Here is a 24,253-nt window from a genome sequence, read left to right as displayed (position 1 = left end):
TTGGCTTTTTTTATATGTATTATCTATATCTCTGCTTTAGAATCAATTGCACCCTCGAGATCAAAATACATAGTTAAATTCTTAAAACTATCTTGAAATATTTAATTTATTATAATACATGCTGTATAAAATTTTGCATGGAATTTAACATTGATACTGGTCAACTAATTGCACTGCAATGAGTTTCAACAAATATTTCTTTTCACTCTTGTTGCTTCAGTTAACAAGATTTACTTCAGTGTTTTTGATTTGCTCAAAAGGTAATGTTGTCGCCTCAGAGCAACAGTGAGATATCTAATCCCAGAAATAACACTAAGATTATCTTGCTGTTGCTCTGAGGTGACAATATCTGTATGCAGTGACGAATTTCATAAAAAGTATTGTTAATTTTATGTAGGACATTGTGTCTCTGCTTGAGGATCAATTGCACCCTTTAGTTCAATCGGAACTATCGGTATTAGTGGACGTTCTTCATAGACCAGAACTTCTCTTTCCTCCTGGAACTGAAGCTCGAAAGAAATGTGAGCATGGTGGATTCATATCAAAGTGAGTAATACATAATGTTTATTAATAACTACAATTTTGTTGTATTCCTTAGTTTAGTTTTTGAAATTTTTACCCAAAACAAAAATTGAAGTCTGACAGCAATTCATCAAGATCTCCAATTGTTTAAAAGAGGCACAAAACAAATTATACTTGCACTTTATAAGCCTTTTTTAAAAAACTGATTTCTGCCATACTTGTCACTTTTTCAAGCAGAGCTTCCTATAATTCTTATTCTATAAAGCAAACAAAATGAACTTGTGAGAAAGAAGATGTGAGAAGTTTCTAAAGCCAAAATTAAGAGTAATATTGATTGTGGATACATTAAAATTCATGTTTATAGAGTAAAGTAATCTGTAATAAGCCAAATTCTTTACTTTTTACTGTACTGATTTAAAAAACAAATGGTCCTGAAATTTTTTAGGTGCTTGTCCGAGCCCTGCAGTACACAGTGGTCTGTCCAGGATTTTTTACAAGGTCTTGTTTATATAAATTCAAATTTAAAAAACAAAGCAAAAATCAAATTTTTGCTGAAATTTCAAAAATGCTTTTCAGAACAAAACATTTTATTGCCTCATAATTTATTTTTATCTTTGTGGATTTACTTATTCTGCCATTGGCTGGTCAGCGGCAATATCTGCGGAAATGAGTTATGGAAATATTTGAAGAAGCATATTTTGGATCCAATATTGACTATAGGGAAATATTGAAATTAGACTGGGTTCGTTTTTGCCCTTTTTTTCAGTAGAAATCTAATGAGCATGCTTGTACAATAAAGCTAACGTACAATAAATAACAAAAATGCAAAAAAAAAAAAAAATTGAAAATTTACCCGCCCACAGCAGTATTGATGATAGTACTAAAAGATAAATTTTTCCAAGTAAGAGGAAAAATGCTTTGAGGGATGGAATTAGTGATCCTGGAAAAAGGAAAAAACAGTTTTATACAATTATAAAATTCCTTGGCTAAAAAAAAAGAATCTCTAAGAAGTTTGAACAAATATAAATATATAAATGTATGAAAAAAATACTTTTTTTTTTCCTCTGAAAATATTTTTCTTAGCAATCCAAATAAATTGTATATTCACTTTTCATCTAATTCATTCTAATGTATTCTCATCTCATTGTATTTTCATCTAAAATTGACTGTCTAATGTTATTGAGGCTGCCTTACATGTTTGTTAATAAACTAGTTTGTACCTTATTTTAGGCTCATAAGTCACACAGAAAGATTGTTGGAGGAGAAGGAAGAAAAACTGTGTATTAAAGTGCTGCAAACTTTAAAAGAAATGATGTCTCTTGATCCAGACTATGGGGAAAAGGTGTGTATTTTTTCACCTCATTGTTGTTTTAATTTTGTTATCACATAGTCGGATATTCAATAATCATTCAAAAAATATCCAAAATGTATATCTGAAAAAGAAATATTTCTCAAGTTTTGTATTTGCTAATAGTCTGTATGACATTTGGCTAACTTTGTAAAAAGTATTTCCCCAGTTTCTGCATTTTCAAACAGAAAGTTATTGCTAAAACAAACCTCACTCAAATTAATAAATTGCACAAAAAGAAATATTTAATTGTGAAACGTTGTTATTATACTTTTGTGTTTTTCTGAAATTTAAATTTAGTTTTTGTATTACTAGAAATAATGAGTGTTTTATTGTTCAATTGCATGAATTTAACTGTGTAGATAAAAAATTTTATTGCTAAAAAATAATTCGGATGGACGATCTAAGCAGCTTTTTTATAAATCTTCTATAAATTCTTCTTTTGCTGTCTTCTTAGTTTTCAAAATGTATTTTTTTTTTTTTTTTTTTGTGGTAATCTGATCAAGAGATATGGAAATTTTTGTTTTCTCTAATAACTCTAGACTTTGTAGTTGTCCTGATAGTCGTGATAAAAAATATTTTATCTTGATTTGTCCTGGTTTTTAGCTTTTTGTCCTGCTATGCTTAATTTGTTTCAATAATCAATACCAGGGCTCTCAAAAGGTTTTCCGTTTGTTCCTAAAGAGGGATCTAAATTCTTTAAAAAGGGACCTTAATTTTAATTTTCAAAGGTTAAAATTAGTGATACACTGATTAATCGGCAATTAACCACTTTGCCAAATAACCTATTGGCTAATTTATTAGCGATCGACCATTTTGCCGATTAACCTATTGGCTAATTAATTGGCAGAAACATTTTTATATTAAAAGTACTTTTACTTAGAGCAAGTAACTATTATAAGTTAATTTTAGCTGATTAATTGGTGGATTTTCTTTGATTTTTAATTATTGACATTACGTTTGCTAAGAACAAGAGACTATGCTGAATGAATGTATTACACCTTACTTAATTTAGAGCTCTAGCGTTTGTGTCCCCATTTGATTAAAAATTTTTAAGTTATGGCAGGGAGATATGGGCAACATATTCATAATATTTTTTGAGAAAAAAATATAAATAGGAAAAAATCACTAGGAAAATTCAAAATTAAATTGAAATTTCTAAGGGAAAAAATGGGGAACAAGATTCTGAAAAAAAATGAACGTTTAAGGGGTTTGAAACTAAAGTAAATGGCAGGTATGTATATGGAGATAAAAATAGTCCAATATGTGTGTATTGGTACTTATATGCACTACACGCTTTAAAAAATAATAAAAGGGTCCTGGTTTTTGTCCTGATATTTTTGTAATGTTGTGTCCTGATTTTTTTCCAAAGCCACTACAAAGTCTGTTGCTCTTAATTAACTGGAAGAAACTTTTCAAATCGTCAGACGTTTAGAGAGTTCTTAAATGGAAGTATCTATTTAAATCTATCCTGGAGAAGTATTTGGATTCAATCATTCAAAATGCCTATTAGTGTTTCAGTGGCATTTCGTGTCCAGTTGTTCTCGAAGAAATTCTTTAGTGCTAGAATATTTCATAGAGAATGTATTTCATCTTTCCTTTTCTTACCAAATTATGTTCCAAAAAGATCGCTGATAATAAATTGGTATTATGTAACACAAATAAAAAATTAAATTTTTCTTCTCCCCTTTCTCAGTTTTTGCCTGTTTCTGCTTTGCTATTTTTCTTCCTGTGCTTAGATATTTGAGGAACCCAATCTTTTATTGTGATATTTCTGCTAATGTTTGACTTTCTGCATAATCCTTTATTTCTCTCTATAACTGTGCTGCTCAATGTAGACTGATGCCAAAGCTTTAACAAGGAAAGAAATTGAAGATCAGGCAAGGGTAAGGAAAAGTTTAACTTTTCATGTAGAATGAAATGTAGACAGTGATTTTGAAAGAGTTTTCTTTCAACTTAGTCTAGTAGTTCAGTGGTCTAATAGTTGAAGCACATTTTACTTTGTTTTTCATATCCTTCAGCATGAGGTTATTTGTATTCTTACAGTTAGTGTAGTAATCACCGGTTCCTGTCCTGTAGCACTTTTTGTTTATAGCTTTGTTTTGCACTTTATTTTTATTTTTATGCTTAAAGTGAGCTAAATGTGTATTTCTGTAAAATTGTTTCATTTGTTATAAGTGAACATGAGCATACAAGCCCATCATTTCAAATTTTATGAGCAAATGATAATGAGAGCAAATAGTAATATACAGTCGGATCTCGCTACAACGCGATCCGACTTATGCGAAATGGCTATAACGCGAGTTTTTCCTAACTAATGAATTTTTTTATTGCTAACTCAAATTGTTCGCCTGCAACATGAAATTTTTTGGAAAGGAGTGGCGGTGGCAGAACGTTAGAATGGGCTTCGTTGACACTAAATATTGGTTTTGTGAATGGACTTTCATCCCTTTTGCATCACTGAAAGCAGAAGTTCACACACTGTATTAGTCTAAACCTAAGCAACGCTTTGCTTTAGTTTATACAAATAACTTAATGTTCTTTTGTTTTTGTTTTCATTCTGCATATGAGCGTTGATAAAATAGAATGGCTTCCAAACGCTCTTTTTCATCAAAAGTTGACAAAAGTGAAAAGAAAATGAGAAAATTTCTGACTATTAAAGAAAAGATCAAGATTATTGATAGGCTTGAACAATTAAAAAGTGAATCGAAGGCAGCACGACAATTAGGTATGAGGAAATCTTCAATATGTGCATTTAAAATTTAAGAAAAGGAAATCCGTAAAAGTTCAGAACTTAGCTTTAATACTGAAGCACTCAGAGTAGTGTCGGAGCAAAATACAAACATCGTAAAAATAGAAGCTGCTCTTTCATTGTGGCTTAAAGAGACCAGAAAGAGGGGTGGTTCCCACTCTGCATAAACCAATATCTTCATCATTTTAAAGATTAATTTTACGATAGCTATTGTTCAGCATTATATAATGCAGTAATGTACTTAATGTAAGTACCGTACTGTTTTAATTCATGATCCTTCACTGATCATTGATTTTTTGCTTCATAACAGTAATTTATGGAAATGCTTTTTCTAAAATGCAGTAAAAAGTCGGTTCTTTATAAAAGAAACTGTAATATATAGTTAAGAAATAGTTTAAAACAATTTGAAGGGTGGTAACACATGTCTGAAATAATTGGGTATGCTTATAAAATGTTTCTTAACATACGTTGTTCCACAATGTGAAATTTCAACTTGCGCAAGGGGTCTTGGAACGCATCCCTCGCGTAAGTCGGGATTCGACTGTATACTAATTAAAAAAGAATGAAGTAAATGCTTAAATACATTGCTTCTCATCGCCATGGAAAAGATTCCTCCCTGTGCTCCTCATTCCCCTAAATAGCCTGCTATCATTATTTTCGACAAGTCAAATTTTGAAACCTGGAAAAATAAATACAAATTCTCTTATTAGAGACAGCATGCAACTAATAAGAAATAAAATCTGTTCTATATCATCACGCATGCTACTTTTATGCCAAAATATGAGCTACCACTTTTTCAATGCAGAAACTGATTTTTGAAAGCTTAGTGGTGTGAATTGTTTGATACCTCAACTAAAGCATAATTGTGGGCTTATTGTTACTCTTTGCTTAGACTGCATTTCATCTCTCTAGTACTGTTGATGTTAAAAACCAAATATGTATTGAAGCTAAAGTAGCAGAGTAAGTGTTTTGTTCAAAATGTACTTAAGATATCCGTTTTAGATGGTGAAGAAAAACTAGGAGAGTTGGTAGTCCTCCCCCTCTCATGCTACTTTTATGTTTTTATAATTTGAAACTACATTCTTTGAGGATGAGAATAACTTGATTTTTTCGTAAGGCTATTAACCTTACCCATTTCCTTGCATATGCCTTGACTGTTGTTCTTCACTATTTAAATTTATTCTCATTTTGCATTAAAATTTAATCTGTAATACTTCAATTTTATTTCAGGGTGAAGCTTTGCGTCAGACTTTGCTCTTAAGGTACTTTGGAAAAATTCAAAATAAGAGAGACAGCATCGTGAACGGTAAACAACCCTCCAATCCACCAGGTGCTTCAACGCCCATAACCCATGGCCCTGGTGGTGTTATACTCACCAGGGCAGAAATGACACTTGCTGAAGTTCAATGTCATTTGGATGAAGAAGGAGCCTCTAATTTGGTGGTTGAGCTCATCATGAAAAACCCAACATATGCTATATTTCTTGAAAGTGTTGAGTTAGGGATTGCTTTACTAGAAGGTGGAAATCCTGTTATTCAGGTAAGTTTCTTATGTAGAACTAAAATGAACTAATCTTGAACTAAAATCAGAAAAATGTCCACATTTTCTAAGTTTTTTTTTCTAAGAATTGTTTTTTAAATTTTCCGGAAATTCTGCTGCATGTATAAGTTGACCCCCTAACTTCAAACCTCTTTTTTTTTTGTACCAAATTTCTTGCCTGATGCATGAAATTAAACGACGATTGTAAAGCAAATCTTATTTTATCCGAAACCGATTTCATTTTTGTAAGAATAGTTTAAAATATCTAAAAACAGACTCTGACAGGACTTTGATCACACATTTAGAACTAAGCATCAGATGTGATTTCCTGTTTAAAGTAATATGTAAAAAGTAATTGCATTAATTATTTTGAATAAGGATTTGTCCAGCGTTCGAAATTCGATCATATTCATTACTGAATATTTGAGAAAACATATATGAATTTTCCTGTTTCTAATATTTTTATTTTTACTCTTATAATTCATTCACTGTACATCTGGGAACACATAACTTTTACATGTACTCACAATACCAAACAGTAATAATTTATTCCAATTTTGCTTTCTGTATGTAGCACAGCATAGCCTATTAAGGCTTTTGCACCAAAAAAGCCCTAATAGAACCAAAGTTTGTGTATGTTAATCTCAAAATAAATGAAGAAAGGGGACATTTTTATTCTTGTGAAGTTGGCGTGGCAGTCAAATTTTTGGTGGGAATAATTTCCTTTTGGGTACCATTTGCCCTCTGATAACCCTATGTAAATTTTTCTACTCTTTGTTTACGTATGCAAAGGAAAAACATTTCTCGTGCTGGCATTGGTGCCAAAAAACTGACGCCAATGAATAAATATCGCCAATTATTGAAATCTTCCCGAATGAAATAAAATGACACCACAAAACTCAGTATACGTAAAACTTCTGTGTAAAAAAAAATTTCTAAAAAATGTTGACTATCATTGATTTAGTTACCTTGACCTTTGCTATCAGAAGTGTAAAATTTCGAACAGTCAAATGAACCAACCCTACTTGCTGCATTAAAAATTGTCCATTCGAAAGCTCTGGGCAGCGCAATAATAGTACAATTTTAAAAAGTTTGAATTTGTGATTTGTTTATGGTTAATGGCTGTGCGTAACTGATGTCACTTTTTTCGACATATTTGAACCCCTCCCCGTTTGTCACAAAGTTTCATACTTCACCATATCACTTCTCTCTTTGGCATATATGTCATGCTGTTTTTCAAAAACATTCTTATAAAAAAAAAAGAAACTTGCAATATCACATTCTCCCCATTGTATGTCTCTCTTGTCATTTCTTTCCTCTCCCTTGTCACCAACTGTTACAATTTCATTAACCCCACCTTAAAGCATGACTTCATTCTTGGACAGCACCCAGCTTGTGATAACCCAGTGCAAGTAGATATTTCCCTACTATTTACATATACAATGCAAAAACAATTCTCCCGCAGGCGTTGGTGCCAAAAATTTGACGCCAATGGATAAAGATGGCCAATATCCTAGAGAAATCGAATGCTTCCTGAATGAAATGATACCACAAAATTCAGTTAATACGTAAAACTTCTGTATAAGCAATATTTGTAAAATGATCATTTAATCATGCCAAATTATTCAATATTATTGAGTACCTAAGTAGGCGTGACCTTTTCCGTTAGAAATATAAAATTTCCATCTATCAAACAAACAAACTCTACTTGCGACAGCATATAAATAAGATTAAGCATTAAAGTCTCAAAAACAATCAAAAGGGAAAGATTTTAACTGTCCATAATTACCTACGAAGCCTCAATAATAAAAATGAATTTCAATTCTTTATGCTCAAGCGAGAAATGGCAACACATATTATCCAGCAATTTCTTCACACTAGCTAAGTCATGTGAAAAATCAAATAAAAATGAATTTTTGAGCCGTAACTTACTGTACAAAACTAAATTTTTACCAAAATAACTGCCTAATTTCGTCACCCACCCAGCAACCAGAGCACTGCATTGCAACAAGCATGCCTTTTTCAAACTCTGATAAGGTCAGGCCTTATTGGGTTTTCATAACTTATGATAAGTGTATATAAGACCTATGACAGGTGTTAAAAGAATTATACCTTACCATTTGTAAACACTAGATGGCAGATATGAGTGCAAAGTTACGTGCACATTCCGCTTCTCGTAAATGGAAGATGCACTTTTCATGGGTGTTCGTATCATTTTTCAACAGTCTGTGTATATTCTGTTTTATTTGTATAGATTACTTTTTCAATAACCAATCCTTAATAATTTTGATCAAACTTTTTACATTTTAGAAATCAATGCTTCTAAAGTTGACATCTGGAAACTTTTCTGAGAAGTTTTTTAAGGTTTTCTATGAAAAGATTAAGTTAGCTCAACAAGAAATTAAATCTTCTGTAACAGTGAATACTGTTGAACTTACAAACAGGAATGGAGATGAAAAAGATAATATTGGAAAAGATGCTGGAAAAGATGGTCGACGAATTAAGAGTATGTATTGTTTTATTTAGTAAATTACCTCCCATTAGCCAGGGCTAAAGCAGAGATACATGAAATACACCGCCAGCTCAGTCATTTCCAGCCAAGGACTGCAGTTTCGTGCTTATTAACACTCATCAGCCCGGTATAGGAAAGTGACTGAGCTGGAGATGGAAAACCTCTTAAGGCTCTTCTAAAGCTCTCCATGAAATCTGACACGGCGAAAACACGGATTCTGTGGCAACACAGAGGGTGTATCTGGGAGGGTCTAACTCGATTTTTTTTGCACTGCTAATTGGTCAGATTTCATGATGGACAGCGTCAATCACAGAGTACGTGAATGGACAGTCATAAATCTAAGCTGTGCCCGTCGGTACTGTCTTTGCGATCGGACGAGGGTAGAGAGAGCTGCCAAGGATCCTGTTCCAAAACATGTTTCCCACCCGGCCTGTTTCCCCTCCGTAAGTCAGTAAACATGTGTTTTCGTTTCAAAGTGTTTCTAGAGCTGACTGCTTACGATTTCCGAGAAATCGGTATTCAGCGAAAGGAATAACAGGGAAAGCTGTCTGAGTTGTCCACTCAAGTTCTCCCACCAAAGGGTGACAGAAGAAAAGAAGAAAGAACACCATGTGTCAGGAAATTAACTTATTCTGCAAACTAGAAAATTTGCAGAATGCGTAGAAAATAGAATTGAGAAATGAAGCCAGAAAAAAAAAAGAGAGAAAAGAAAAGTTATAAAATAAATTCAAGTGCTTTATTAATCATCTAAATTTTAATATTGAACATGGTGCGCACAAATGATGAACAAAATTTTTAAAAATCGAATTTTCGAAACTACTGCACATATCACAGTAAGTGATACTTGAGAATAAATAGGAACATTCCAAGGTTTTTTTCCCTTTTCAGTTACAAACAGGGGCGGAGGGCGGGAACAGAAATTAATGTTGCGAGGGGGGAGGGGGATGTATAATAGTCATTGAGATAAAAGACGCAATTTCAAGAACTATCACTAACAAAAACAAAAACATTATTATTCTACTATAAATATGGATGTTATTCTCAGACATTAGTCATTCGTCTTGAATAAAATTTTATCAATTCCACAATGCTACAAGTTAGAAATAAATTCCCGTTCCTTGAATTTATTTTTTCATATCAACTGATGTATTTGACTGCACTCGGGTTTTCAACGCAACATTTCAATCCGAAGAAAGGAGTAAGTAATGAAAACTACCTAATGACATAACATAAAATCAAGTTACATGACATAAAGTGGAAACAATAGATCGCAGTCCGACGGAAAAGGTATTTCTACTTCTTTCATTCGATTTAAAACTGCTCGGGGTTTGAATTTTTTAATGCAGTAATGAAAATAATTGAGATCAATATCATTAAGTACAATAATGACACCTTGAGAACAAAAATTAACATTACCCAAAACCGCTGAACTATGCACTGGAAAATTGTTAAAATCCATTTTATATAACTGCCGAGCACAGACCAGGCATTAAAAAAAAAGGTTCAAAAGGTTCGCGTACATTCAAGGAGGATATAATACAAATTCTAATTTTATCAACCCAGTATGTCGAAGGGAAACATGTTAGGAAATATTTTTTTATCATTTTATTGAACAAAAGAACCTTTCAGTAATTCATGCATTAGAGACGTACCGAGTAGCACTTTGGTCGAGTATCGAGTTCCAATTATGTTTTAAGAAGAACCACCGACATACACGTGACGAATTTTGAACTCAGTGGTCAGTGGAATAGTATATACCTCCATGTCCACACACACACACACACACACACAAATAATAGTTTTAAAAACAAAATTCCAGCCGAAATTTAATTGCGCATTATTGAAAAGATTTGTTTCTGTCAATAATTTGACAAATAAGTTATTTTTTAAATTAAAAATAAACAAATACATTAAAGGTAGGGTTAATCAAGTTGGAATTAAAACAAATTATATCAATCCATACTTCTAGTCTGCCAAACGTAAATAATTTTGAAAAGCAAATGGAACAACGTTAAAAGCACAAATGTGTAGGAACACTGCAAACACGTGTTTCTGCATCACAAGGAACATCTTTTTCAGTGCATAAAGTGTGAGCTAATGAATGTTTAAAAAATACGACTTTTATCGGATGTCTTCAAATCCATAAGCTCACGTTTTGTGCATTGAAAAAAAGCATTTCTTGTAACGCCAGAACACGTGTCTGCATTGTTCATGCACATTTGTGCTTTTAACGTTGTGTTATTTTTTTTAAGAAAAGGTATTTTTATGCTTCAAAAATCCATTTAATAACATAGAAATTTCATATTTTCTGTACTTACCTTTTTTGTTCCATTTTTAATAAATAAGTTTCATTAACTTTGGGGCATTAAAATATAAGATTTACTCCATTGAAGCATAACAAAAATTCCTTATTCTCAAAATTTGAATTTGACTTTTAAATTTGAATTGTAAATGATTGCAGTATATTATATGCTTGAACTTTTTTATTAATTTTAAAATTTGCTTTGAACAATATTCAATTTGAACAATATTCAATTTTTTTTCAATTACGCGGTATTGGCCGAGTTCTTGATCAAAATATGGACGAGTACCGAGTACTCGGTGCATCTCCTGCATGCATGCTGCAACAGGGAAAGTGACAAAAATTTTTTTTAAAGTTAATGACAACGTCTGAAAAATATCTACTTCACGCTTTTGCAAAACTCTACCTTTCAATAATCTATTCTGTTGTGCTAGTAATTAAACTTTCCATAGCTGTAATTCCGTGATCAAAATATAATTATGCTACAATCCTACAAAGCTTTTTTTAAAAGGTTTCTTTTGGTATTTCTGCTTTATTTTCGTTCACGTGGAATAGGAATGAGGCTCTTTTCCGTTACGATTAAAATTTGTAATTAACGTATGAATGCTTGGTGTTTTTTCAAGTTTTCTTGAAGATGTAAAATATGAGCACCCTAACATTTGATTAAAAATTTATTTTAAAATGAGGGAGAAAAAGAAGGAGAAAGCTATAAAGACATATTTTTTGAAGTTTAAAACATCTTCAATCGGGGTGCCAGTGCCAAATCTTTCTGCGATGCTTGAGTACACTGTTAAAAATACAGGTTGCATTCGGCACCTTTTCAGGGATTGAACGCTTGACCACCAGCGGCACCCTATACGGAGCCGAAATGGTACCTCTATCTAGGGTGAAAAATAATCATTCTCAAAGAAAGAAAATGGCAAATCAAAAGTCCCGAAAAAATTAAACGCAACCCTCCATAAATATAACTAAAATCCACCCCCCCCCCCCACCCAAAAAAAAAGAAAGAAGATAAATCGCCAAATTAATAAACCAAAGGGGGAATTTTTTACCTCAAAACAAAAATAAAATTTTATTTAGTCATAACCGAGAAAAAAACCTGGCAACCTACTGAACGCTAATTTAAAAATGAGTCGTGTCCGATGTAAAATTAGAGTACCATTAGGCTTAGCAGTGCTTTTTAGTTTTTTCCCGGTGATTTAACGGCCTTTTTTTTTTTTTTTAATTGGAAAGAAATGAATGAATGAACTGTATGGGAGTTTTACGCACGTTTTCGAATGGCGCCAAAACCGAACTGATCGGATAGTTAGTTCGGGTAGAAAGAGTCATTTAATGTCATTTTCGGGCCCTAAAATTAAAATTCGAATAGTTCGGTTCTTTTTTGGCTTCTGACCCCCCCCCCCCCCCCCCCCCCCCCCACGTTCCTTCTCGGGTGTGCAAGTACTTCCCTGCTAAATTTGGTCCAGATCCGACGAAAAGTGTGGATTGGTATAGGGAACATATAGCTTCTTGATTACAATAACGTGAAAACGCAGTACACAGATGCGCCTAAGTACATCATTTGTGACGTCATAAAGACCACGTCTTATTTTCAAAATCGGACATGTTAAAAAATAAGCGTCTGGAAAATGAAAGTTTTTTCTCGCTTCATGTTATTTTTATTTTTTGCTTATTCTATCAATTTCAATAACTAAAAATAGTATTTTTGACTGAAGGAAACAACCTCATTTTGAATAATCTCTGCGGAATATGTATACAGGGCCTGATTACCTCACAGGCCTACTAGGCCTGGGCCTGGGGCCCTCTCTTCCTAAGGGGCCCCAAATAACTTAAAGAATTTTGCATAACATTACAACTATACAAAAAAAAAATCACATTTTTAAATTAATAGCCTTCTGGGGGCCTCAAAATTATTGTGAGCCTTGGGCCTCCCTTTTAGTTAGTCGAGCTCTGTATGTATAATCGCCAGATTAATCTCATTCTACTGCACATACACTCAGGAGCGGGAAATTTCATGATTTACTTGCCACTTCCCCTAATGTGGCTAGTGTATTTTAAGTGAATTGGTTTATATTTTTGCAAATTTCACATCGAGATATTAATCGACAATCACTGTATTTGGCTATATATTTTTTAAATTAATAATTTAATAAAGAAATACATAAATAAAAATGGCATTTCGAATTTTTTTCCCATTTTAAAATGCGGTAATTTTCACTGATTTTTCAAACAAAATAACTTCTACATTTAAACGGGGTTCTAATATTAAAAACAGCATTGAAAAATATATCACCTAAATAAGGGCAGTTCTCAAAAGGTGGGAACAAAAAAGTTAACTTTGAGCAATTTCAAAAATTTTCGAATTTGATATCAATTTTGCTTTTATTCTATAGTATGCATACCTAGAACACAATATATGAACATGAAAAGACAGCAGGTATTTGTAAAAGTTGTTAATTAGCAAATTAAATTAGCAGTCTGTAGGTAACAGATTTTGGACATTGTTGTCCCTGTAGGTAACGGATTTTGGACATCATCATAATGTAAGTTTCACCATTTTTGACAACTGTTAATCTGATTTTTAGGTCTTTCCAATGAAAATTTTATTTACTACTTTTTGAATTTTGCAATTTAATGATAAAGCAGGATATTAAAGAAGTACTTGAATGGCTATACATACTGCTCTTTACATATAATAAAGTTTTGGAATGATTTTGAAGAAGTTGATGAAAGTAGAAAAAAGCTTCATGGAAATAATTATACAAACTTGTAGTTTGATTTATTGGGACAAATAAGGAATAAAAATAGAGACAAATAAAATATGACATATATATTTTTTAAAGGAAAAATAAACAAAATATGCTTTAAGAAAGAATGTAAAAAGTGACATCAGTTTTAATAATGAATATTTTTTCTAATGTCATAAGAATTAAAACGGTGTCTAAAAAAATTATTGAAAAAAAGAAATTCGTATTTCTATTTGGAGATCGTTAAATTATGTTTCCAAAAGAAAGAAGAGAAAAAAAAATTCTAAAATAATAAAAGCGGCGGGGAAAAAAAAATTGCTAGCGCAGGTGATGAAGTCGCCAAAACTGGTGCAGCTGACGATTAACTACATTTGTCAAACTGGAATCCCCCTCTGGTAACCTTTAGCTTATCATATACTGTGTTGTCGCCAACGGAGGTTTGCTTGGCAATTTTCGCGCAAAATGGCTTACATTCGATCATAACCAGCCATGTTTCTACTGTAATTTATGTATTGTTCAATGTGTTACGTATTAATTATGCAAAATACTAATGGATTAAAGAAGATAACATCATAATAATCTTTTTTATTGATGTTAGAAGACATTGGATTATAAAAAAAATATAAATAAACGGACAGAATTATCGGCGTCAAGATCGTAACGCCATTTGGACATCTCACATGTATGTTTAAGAAAAATTATTTTTCTTCTAAGATACTGCATAAAAGCTTATGAAAACACTTTTAAACAATTAAAAACTGATTCTGAGGATCGATAAATACCTTTAAAACGAAAACATCATATACTTAAATCTCAAATAATAGCATTGTAACTTTTGGACATGCATCAAATTTCAAACTTACTTTTTCCTAAAATCGTTTACAAAGTAAATAATCTGTCTTTACTTTTGTTATTTGTGTAAAATATTAACAAAAAATTATTCACTGTAAGATTCATGCCTTTAATTTTTTTTTTTGAAACGTATGGAAATAATTTAAAAAAAATTTTTTTAATGGTACATTTGCTCAGTTAACGTTTTGGTATGTCCAAAATTGTGCCATTTAGCAAAGAAAATATTTTTTAAGGGCATTTGAAGAGCTTTTTTTCCATAATTTATGTCAATTCTTGTCTCTATACAGCATTATAATTTACCTCAAAAATTTTAGAGTTAATTAAAATGAAAGTTATTTGGTGTTGAAGCTTCAAAGTTGAAGTCTGTGTTTGCTCCCACCTTTTGAGAACTGCCCAGAACGAGTTTCGTCGATGTCACAGAAATACAAGACCAACACACAAAACGACAAAGAATGAATGGTCATTAGTAGGGTTTCAGTAATTTTATTGCCTGCCATTAAGGCAAAGCGGAGGAGCGGAGAAGCAGCAGACAAGATCCTAAAGACCCTGGGGGAGAAGAGAAAGTGGTCCCTCAAAGTGGGAGGAAATGGGTGTGGTCTGGTAAAAGGCGTGTTTTTCGCAGTTTTTCACAATTTTTCGAAAACAAGGCTTTACTACGTGGAGAATATCAATAGAAAAAATTGTCTCAGAAATAAACTTAAAATATATTTTTAAAGAGAAATGTTCAATCTCTTGCGGTCCTTTTTCCGTTTTTTTCATATCATTTTTCAAACGTGTGAAAATAGTCGTTTAAAGTTTTAAAATGTTATTAAAAAAATTTCAAAATAACCACAGAAAAATAAAGAAGCACGTCTCTAGTTCTGTGTCATAGCCATCGTTTAAAACAAACCGCATGAAAATATTCCAGTAATTTCTCGTGTTATGCTTTGAATAGGTAGCAAATTTTCCCGTAGAGAAAGCATTAGCGTCGAAAACCAAGATGGACGGTATAGAAGAGCCTTAAGGAAGACAAGAGTGCAAAACAAACTGGTAGCAATACTGTGTAATTTACTGAATATACCATGCCTTGCCTTCAATCTTCGAGTTGAACCGAACCATTGCTTTGGTCACTCTTCTGGTCTGCTAATTCTATATTGCTACCAGTTTGTTTGGCACTCTTGGCTTCCTTAAGAGGTTTTCCATCTCCAGATCAGTCACGAGTGCTAATAATCATGAAACTACAGTCCTCGGCTGAAAATAACTGAGCTGGCGGTATATTTCATGTATGTATTGTTTTCTTTGACTTAAATTTTACAATTGAAATTTCTTTTTGTACTAAATGTATTAATTTAGTAAATTTTTCTTACTGAAATTGTATTTTAGTAGTAACCACATATGAAGCTCAGTGGCTCAGTGGTAGCACTTAACGCTCCCACGCCGTAGGTCCGGATCCTATTTCCAGGTTGGGCATGGTTGACTCAGCCATTCATCCCTTCAGTGGGTTGATAAAATGAGTACCAAGCGTGCTTGGAAACTAAACCCTGGGGGTTCCGTGTTCGGCTGACCACCTAACCGAAACATCTGCCTTGCCCCCAGATCGCTTGGTCAGGAAGACTTAGATGGGCACTGGCCCCCCATGGGTGTCTTGCCACTGGATTTGGTTTTTTAGTAGCCACATATTAATTGAAAAATGTGAAAACCACCATTAGTGCAATAACAATTGATTCTGGAAATATTCTTTGGTTACATATTTACTTATTGTTGTTCAAAAAGAATCTCAAGTCTTATTAATCTTGTTTTTCCATTAATTTGTTATTTGTGCAGTAGTGTTATTAATATTAAATAAAACTGTTAACTTAGTGTTAGACCAACCTAAGACAAAGTTAACATTTTATGTTTTTTTGTATTTGTTATAGATACTTTTTTTTTTTTTTTTCATTTTTGTATTCATTTATGTTACATTTAATAGCATGAGTATTTTTTTTTTCTTTTTGCAGTTAGACTCATAATTTAAGTTTTATCTTAAATAACTATCGTAATTTTAATATATTTTTGTTTTCTCTCTCAAAGCTGCTGGTTCACCAGGTAACTTCATTTATTTATGTAATGCTAGTGGATATTTTGATTACTTACATTATATGTTCTTATTTGCACATGACGCAACAAGGGCGGATACAAGGGAGGGGTGATAGGGGCGATCACCCCCTCCTTGAGCGGAGAGACTGGAACTTCCTTCGTGTATATTTTCGATACATATTAAAAAGCAATTTTACCTAATAGTCGATGGTATTAGAACAAAGGGAGTTCTTCCCCGGAATTTTTCCGAAACTGAAGTCTTGAAAACACAATTGTAGCACATCTCCTATTACTCTGCGGTAGGGAACCGGAACTTTCAGCAGGATTTTTTCCGAAAGTAAAGTTTCAATCTCAATTTTAGACGATCTTAGATGATATTAGGGATAGGTTCAAAAGTTTACCCTGGATATTTTTTGAAAGAAACACAACTGTAGGACACCTATGATTACATAAGGGTAAGCAATGGGGTTCAGTATAATCCTTGGAAATCTTTTAGAAATTGAAGCTCTTTAGAGTAAAGAGTGGAAAACAATCGCCCCCTCCTTGAACAATTTCTGGATCCGCCCTTGTGACACAATTGTAAGTACTCTACAAGATTTGTTATTGAAAGTGCATGTTTTATACTTTATACATACAAAGTACTTTATGTTCTTATTTCTTTTTTGAAAGTTTATTATCTGTTCAACTTCTAATTTTCAGGGTTTATGCATTGCTTAAAAGTTGTTTAACATTTGTATTTGATGTTTAAGTGCCCTTTAAGGTAATCATTTCATCGCCATCAATTTTGAGCTTAGGTTTTGTAGCTCAAAGATTTTATTTAACACATAGTGTTTTTCATCTTTATTAATATAATTTACTGTAATGAGGAGTTTTTGCTTGTGCTATCGGCAAAGTTGACCAAATATTTTTTGGTTGTAAAAGTGCAATGTGGAGCCATTGTGTTTTTGAATTTTATTTTGCTCTTTCTCCTTACAATTTAAAACAAACTTTTCACATAAATTAGTTAATATAGACACAACTCTTGTACCTTTAAAAACATTTTACCATCCAAAACCTCAGATTTTTCTGCAAACACCAAAATTTGTTAAAAGCTAATTACAACAGGAAAAAATGTGGAAAATTCATGCATTCATGTCTTTTTTTTTTTTTTTTTTTTTTGTTATAGAAAGAGGAAGTTTCATTTATTTATTTAACTTTTCTGTGTGAAATTAATCTGTATTTTGATGCCTTTAAATAAATATTTGTGCTCTAAATAGCTCTAATAGCTTAGCTCTATTTTACAATGTTAATTATCTTCTGCTAAGTCTTTTGCACCTTGTTTCTTCCGATTTTACAGATTTAAAGCAGAATGGACTTGTTATGACTGATGAGTTAAAAGAACAGTTAGAAGATGCAGCTGCAGCAACAAACAAGGCATATGCTCATGTCCGCACACTCGGAACAAGTGGAGCAGCATCAGCTGTTGAATCTGATCTGTTAAATCTTGGACAAGGTAAAACTTTTTTTTTTTTGAAATAAAATAGTTTCATTTTATGGATATTAAGTGCAGTTAAGGATTGAATAATTTGATGAAGTAATGCATAATGTCGTCTGTGATATTGTGATACAGTGGAACCTCGATAACTCAACTCCCCAAAGGAACATGAAACTATTTTGACTTCGAGGCGATGTCAACTTACAGAGGTTTCATAATTTTAATTACTAATTAGTTTCTGCATCACACACTTACTAATGCTCTACATTCACATTATTGTTTTGAATTTCAGTTAGTGAATTGTCTTTTTTTTTTTTTTTTTTTGATGAGAATAATAAAATCACTAATATAATTTGAATACCTCATGAGAAATAAATCCAATTTTTGAAAAGCGATAAAGCTTCTTGTCAGTCAGGTCTGTTAAAGTTAAAAAATCCCATTCACACTTGTTTGAAAAACATGTCATGGTGCCTTCTTTCTCTGGAGAACTCCCCTGGGCTCATTTATCCTCCAACCCCCCCCCCCCTTTTTTCGCCTTTTAGAATTGCACTTACAGTACTGGGTGGGGGGCTGACTCTCCTGGATAAAGGATGGAATTCTCTAAAAGAGCTTTCCAGAAAAGGATAGACTGACCAAGAAACCACATCGTAAAATTCTGAGAAGAGGTCAATATGAAAGAATGTTGGTAGCAAAAAATTGGACTAGAATAGCAATTGGATGTTGACTTATAGGAGTTCCTGCAAATATGTTTCAAGTTGGAGTTGTTTTTGCCTGTTGAAATTAGCATTGAGCCAACCATAAAAATAAATGTCTACTTACTGGGGTAGTCGAGTTATCCGCGAGTCGAGTTACCTGAAGTTTCACTGTAGTATCTTCACAGTGAGTTTTCCGATAAACCATCGGTCAATTCATTGATGTATTTCGTACAATACATATATGTCTAACTTTTTGTTTCAATTATAAATTAAGTCTGAACCATAGAAAGTAATATTTTATTGAATCTGTTTGTGCTTGAATTTCATTAGGTTCCCATAGTCATATTGCTTTAGAAGAAATTTTAGCAGAGAAAGCCGAGAAAGCCAAAGATGCAGAAGAAAATAAGCTGCCGCAGGAAGTAATGATTATGCAGCCCATTCTCAGATTTCTGCAACTTTTATGTGAGAACCACAATTACGACTTACAAGTAAGTAATGTTAGCATCATGTAAGGTTAAATCTTGAATATTCGAAATAGTATCTTCTCACAAGTTATCTTTTTCATTCAATTTTATTTATAACATAAGAGACCATGTACAATTCAGTTCTATTCTTTTTGGAAGTGGAACCATATTGTGTTTGGTGGTTTCTCTCTAGTGTCTATTTCAAACAAATCTAATAAGGTTCTTCTGCCTTTATATAGAAGTTTGGTAAGACCTCATTTGGGGCTTGTTTAGTTTTGGTCTCCTTATCTGAAAAAGATATTCCTTTATTTTAACCAATTTTAAGGACTACTAGGCTAGTAAGAGGACTTTCAGGTTTAAATCATGATACCAGACTTAAAAGGAGCAAGTTAGAGTCAGGGGAGACATGATTCAGTTGTTCAAATTTATCAATATGAAAGATGTTAATGGGTTAAACTTTTGCACGGAAAGCAGGACAAGGGGTCATTGTTTTAAGCTATTCAAATCTCAGGATAATCTAGAAATTAGGAAAAATTATTGCTTTTGTAGGGTTTTGGATGTTTTGAACGGCTTAGCAGAACAGGCTGAAATGAGTAAGGGGGTAGATAGTTTTAAGAAGGCCACTGATCTTCATTGGTTGACTAATATACTGACTAGGACCAGCTGAGCCCAGAGCCTCTTGGTGGCCGTCACATTTGTATTTGTTAAAATACTTTTAGTGAGTAGGAATATATACTCTGCTTTTTTGTGAGGCCTGCTGTTCAGTAATGGCTATTCCAGATTAATGAGCTTAAAACAAATACAGAATTGTGTAACTGAACTATTTGGTTAAAGCTTCTATGATTAAACTAGTTTTTTCAAATTCTTGCGGAGTTTTGAGTTACCCAAGAAATGCATTGCAACACTCCCTAAGTGAAAATTTCTTGTTGTGAGATACGGTATGTGTGCACCTTTCGAAACACGTACACAGTTATTTTAGGTCTGTCCCTAAAACTGTTTCAAACTTTTCCCTTAACTATGTATTACAATGCCCTCATACAGAAATAAATGAATTTACAATGTACAGTAGTGTAGATGCACAAAAGTAATAATTAGTTAGAAAGAGAGAATGTACAGTAAAGTACAGTAACTTAATCAATAATACAGTAAACTGTACAGTGAACAGTATTAATTATTGTGACTGAAAGATGAAGATGATTGGTGGATCAGAATTAGTGATATTTTCTGGAAACTGAATAGGAAATGAAATCATTTAACCAATGTTGATATTTGATAGCAAGGTGGAATGAGTAAAAATGTGACTTGTTTATACGAATGTAATAACTTTTTCTGTGCAACATTTAATGTGCGTCCTATATGTTAAAGCTCTTCTAAAAACTTCAGAGTAATTTCTTAACATTATTTAAGAATGCTGCTGTTGTAAAGATCAAGCATATAAAATTTCTTTTTTATCTTAAAAATATTTTAAATTTATGGTTATAATTAATTTTATTTTTATTTAAAAAAATTGTTAAAGTTATAGTCATAGAAATAGATTGAAAAGTATTGTGAGAAGCCCTGTAACTCTTTTGAAGTATCTTAGATAAAATATATCTTATTTTCACTTTGATAAGTTTTGTTAATGTTTTTTTTTTTTTTTACTTTCAGAATTTCCTGAGAAATCAGAATAATAAAAACAACTACAATATTGTTTCTGAAACCCTTATGTTTCTTGATTGTATTTGTGGCAGTACAACTGGTGGCTTAGGATTGTTAGGACTTTACATAAATGAGCACAACGTAGCGCTAGTCAATCAAACATTAGAAACTCTTACAGAATATTGCCAAGGTCCTTGTCATGAAAATCAGGTAATATCAATTTTTTCACTTAGAATGAGGAAATAATAACTGCCATGGGCGCCCATATGAGAGGAGGGGGGCAAGTGGGGTCCCCCCCCCCCCCCCCAGAAATGAGAACTTTCTTGTTTTTAGTACTTTTTTCTCTGTAGAAATGTAAAAACATTTTTCTTCAGCCATTAATGAATAAGTTATTAAAAATGTCAAATTTTAATAACTCTGATCTGTATCGAAATTGGTTTCCATGTGGAAAATATCCTGCTAAATCACGGGGTAAATATCTGAACCCTCCCTTAAAATTTTGCATATGGGCCCCCATTATATCTGAATTAAATCAATTTTTTTCTAATGAAAATTATTCCCAACACCATACAGATTGTTCCTTTAAACTGTATGTTAGATCACTAGAGGTTAATTTTAAATTTTAATAATCTTTATTTTGTAAAATTATATTTATGATCTTTTCAAACATCTTTCAAGAACTAAATATAAATTTTACATTGCTACAGTTTTAAATCTTTTTTTCTTCCAATTTAATAAATTTTACTTTGAAGCAGTTAGTTAAATATTTTTAAAGAGCCTTTTTGCCAAAGAGCTATCTTGCTATTTTAAAATTTATCTCTCTTTAAATGTACAATTAAAGACTTGTATGCAAATGTATAATTCATTTTTAATAGTGAAAACAAGAAATAGTTTTAATCTTGAAATGTTTTTTATTTTGCTCTGAAATGGTTTGAAAATATATCTGCAATTTTACAATACAATTTTATTTAAAATTTATTTTAATGCTCATTTTATTTTCCTTATTTTCCTTTTTTTTTTTGAAATAATTTAAATCATGCTTTTAAATGTTAAATTTAATTTACTTTGTTAATAGTCAATCAACAGCATGTTGTTTTCCTTTACACATTTTGGAGTGTACTTTTATTCAGAATTAGAGTGCCTTTATTTGGGTCCCTTAAAATTTATTAAATGTTTTTTATAGAATACAACAAGACAGTGTTTTTTTTTTTTTTTTTTTTTTTTGAAGTGTTACCCGTTATTGTTCTGAAGTTAGCATTTTTCTTTTATTTTCTGTTAATAAAACGTGTATTTATCTCTATTTTTGTATTGATATTCATAAAATACATACAGTGAGGCCATTTTCATTTCTAAATTTGCAATTTGCTTTTTTGTTTTTTTCAATACAAGTATTGTCTCCGATTTGCATGAGTTAGCTATAAACACTATACTCATAAAATCCATCTTTACAAATAGTTTACAAACCACTCTGCAGTGCTATGTTAGAATTGATTTATAATCAAGTGCCAGTAAAACCAAAGATACTGATTCAAGTCTGGCTTAACCAAAACTCCTTTGCAACAGAGGCTGAAACAACCTGCTGAAATAAAATAAAATGCACCAAGAATCTATGAAATTTCAAAATATCATGCATCATTCAAAATTTTACTCTGCAAATCAAAATACTATCCAAATGATGGGAAAGAAAGATAAATTTACCTCCCAAAGCATCCAAAGTATTTAACATGTCCTACATTCTATTTAACATGTCTTACTTCTGTAAAAAGAAAAGTGCTTACATTAACTATGAAAATTAAACACTCCTACTATAATACAAACGTTAAATTTTTATGTATACAATTTTTAAACTAAGTATGTTTGCGGAATTCAAATTTATTATCATAGTTTTACTATATCAAACCCTGTGTCATGACAGCCTGTGAGGGCCAAGGCCTGCTGTGCCCCTCAGTTCTCCTGATTAGAGGCTCTGGGATGCAAGACATATGTTCTGGTTAGGTGGTTAGCCTAACGCGGAACCCCCAGCGTTTGGTTCCTCAGTACGCTTGGTACACATTTTGTTGACCCATTGAATGGATGAATGGCTGAGTCAACCATGCCCGACCCGGAAATAGAACCTGGGCCTGTGGCGTGGGAGTGCGAAGCACTACCACTGAGCCACTGGGCTTCATAGTTTTATTATGCAGGTACTAAAAATGTGTGCAAGAATTTCTGTACGGTGTTTTGTCATGCATCATTACTCTCATTTCTACTTATATTTTCACATCGTTACAAAACAGTTCCCTTTTTGATTTAAAAAAAATGATATAAATTTGTCAGTTTATTTCATCTAAACTGTTGTTGTATTTATTTACTCGTAATCTTTTGACTTATCAATTCTTTCCCTTTTGTAGAATTGCATTGCTGTCCATGAGAGTAATGGTATTGATATAATTATTGCTCTCATTCTGAATGATATTAATCCTTTAGGGAAGAAAAGGATGGATCTTGTACTAGAACTAAAAGTACGTTTTCTATGCTATTATTAGCTTTTAAGTTTGTTTGTTTTTTTTTCTTTAGTAATTTTTTTCTGTATTGAGCTCTTTAATTGCACTTTTTAGTAATCAAGCTTGAAAATTGGTCGCAAGTTCTTGGCTATCAAAAGTTTTTGTGCTTTTTTAACTTTTTTGTCTATTGAGTATTTTGTATTTGATTACAACGTAGGACACATAGGACTATAATTATAAGGGAGCAGGTTTTTTATAATAAACTTTTAGCAAATGCCATAATGGACCTATGCTTAAATTACAACACTGCTTAAATTTGAGAATTGAATCAAAATATTACTTTCTGAGTTGAAAACTGCATGTCCTCAATGAAATATTTTCAAAATTGTTAAACAGCATAGTATACCCATTTTTAAAAACATTTCCCCTATAAGTCTTAAGTTACCCTTTTTCTTTTTTCTTTTGATTTTGATTTGATTCTTTTACTTTTTATCCACTTTTTAAATTTATCTCAATTCTGTCTTTTATTTGTTGAAATAAGACTGAATGTACCCTGTTGTTTTTGAAATTCCATTAAAATAGTTTGTTGCTAGATGAAATATTGTGTTTAGTAAATGCTCTCAACCAAGGAATTTATATTTAAAATTTGTCTTCCAGAACAATGCATCCAAATTGTTATTGGCTATTATGGAAAGTCGTGGTGATAGTGAAAATGCAGAAAGAATTCTTTATAATATGAGCCCTAAGCAATTGGTAAGAAGTGAAATTTTTGAACAATAGTTTGTATCATGAATTGGGTGAAATTATCTGCTCTACTAATGGTTTTGCGCCTTGCATTTAATGTTATAACAATTTTCTTTATTTTTATGT

General features: G+C 32.1%; 1 protein-coding gene across 1 annotated transcript in view; it reads left to right on the top strand.

Moving 5' to 3' along the window:
* The window catches only part of LOC129230091 (inositol 1,4,5-trisphosphate receptor-like), a 135,374-nt gene that overhangs the window by 76,169 nt on the left and 34,952 nt on the right, over positions 1-24,253 (top strand). The window contains exons 36-45 of the mRNA XM_054864485.1: positions 398-546; positions 1,753-1,864; positions 3,709-3,756; positions 5,853-6,161; positions 8,472-8,667; positions 17,966-18,121; positions 19,129-19,286; positions 20,910-21,110; positions 23,291-23,401; positions 24,041-24,136. Of these exons, the coding sequence (XP_054720460.1) occupies positions 398-546; positions 1,753-1,864; positions 3,709-3,756; positions 5,853-6,161; positions 8,472-8,667; positions 17,966-18,121; positions 19,129-19,286; positions 20,910-21,110; positions 23,291-23,401; positions 24,041-24,136 (1,536 nt within the window). The remainder of the gene's footprint in view (positions 1-397; positions 547-1,752; positions 1,865-3,708; positions 3,757-5,852; positions 6,162-8,471; positions 8,668-17,965; positions 18,122-19,128; positions 19,287-20,909; positions 21,111-23,290; positions 23,402-24,040; positions 24,137-24,253) is intronic.

Source organism: Uloborus diversus, chromosome 9 (genome assembly GCF_026930045.1).
Source record: "Uloborus diversus isolate 005 chromosome 9, Udiv.v.3.1, whole genome shotgun sequence".
Lineage (NCBI taxonomy): Eukaryota > Metazoa > Arthropoda > Arachnida > Araneae > Uloboridae > Uloborus > Uloborus diversus.
Note: the sequence above shows the minus strand (reverse complement) of the source record. Positions and strands in the feature narration are given on the sequence as shown.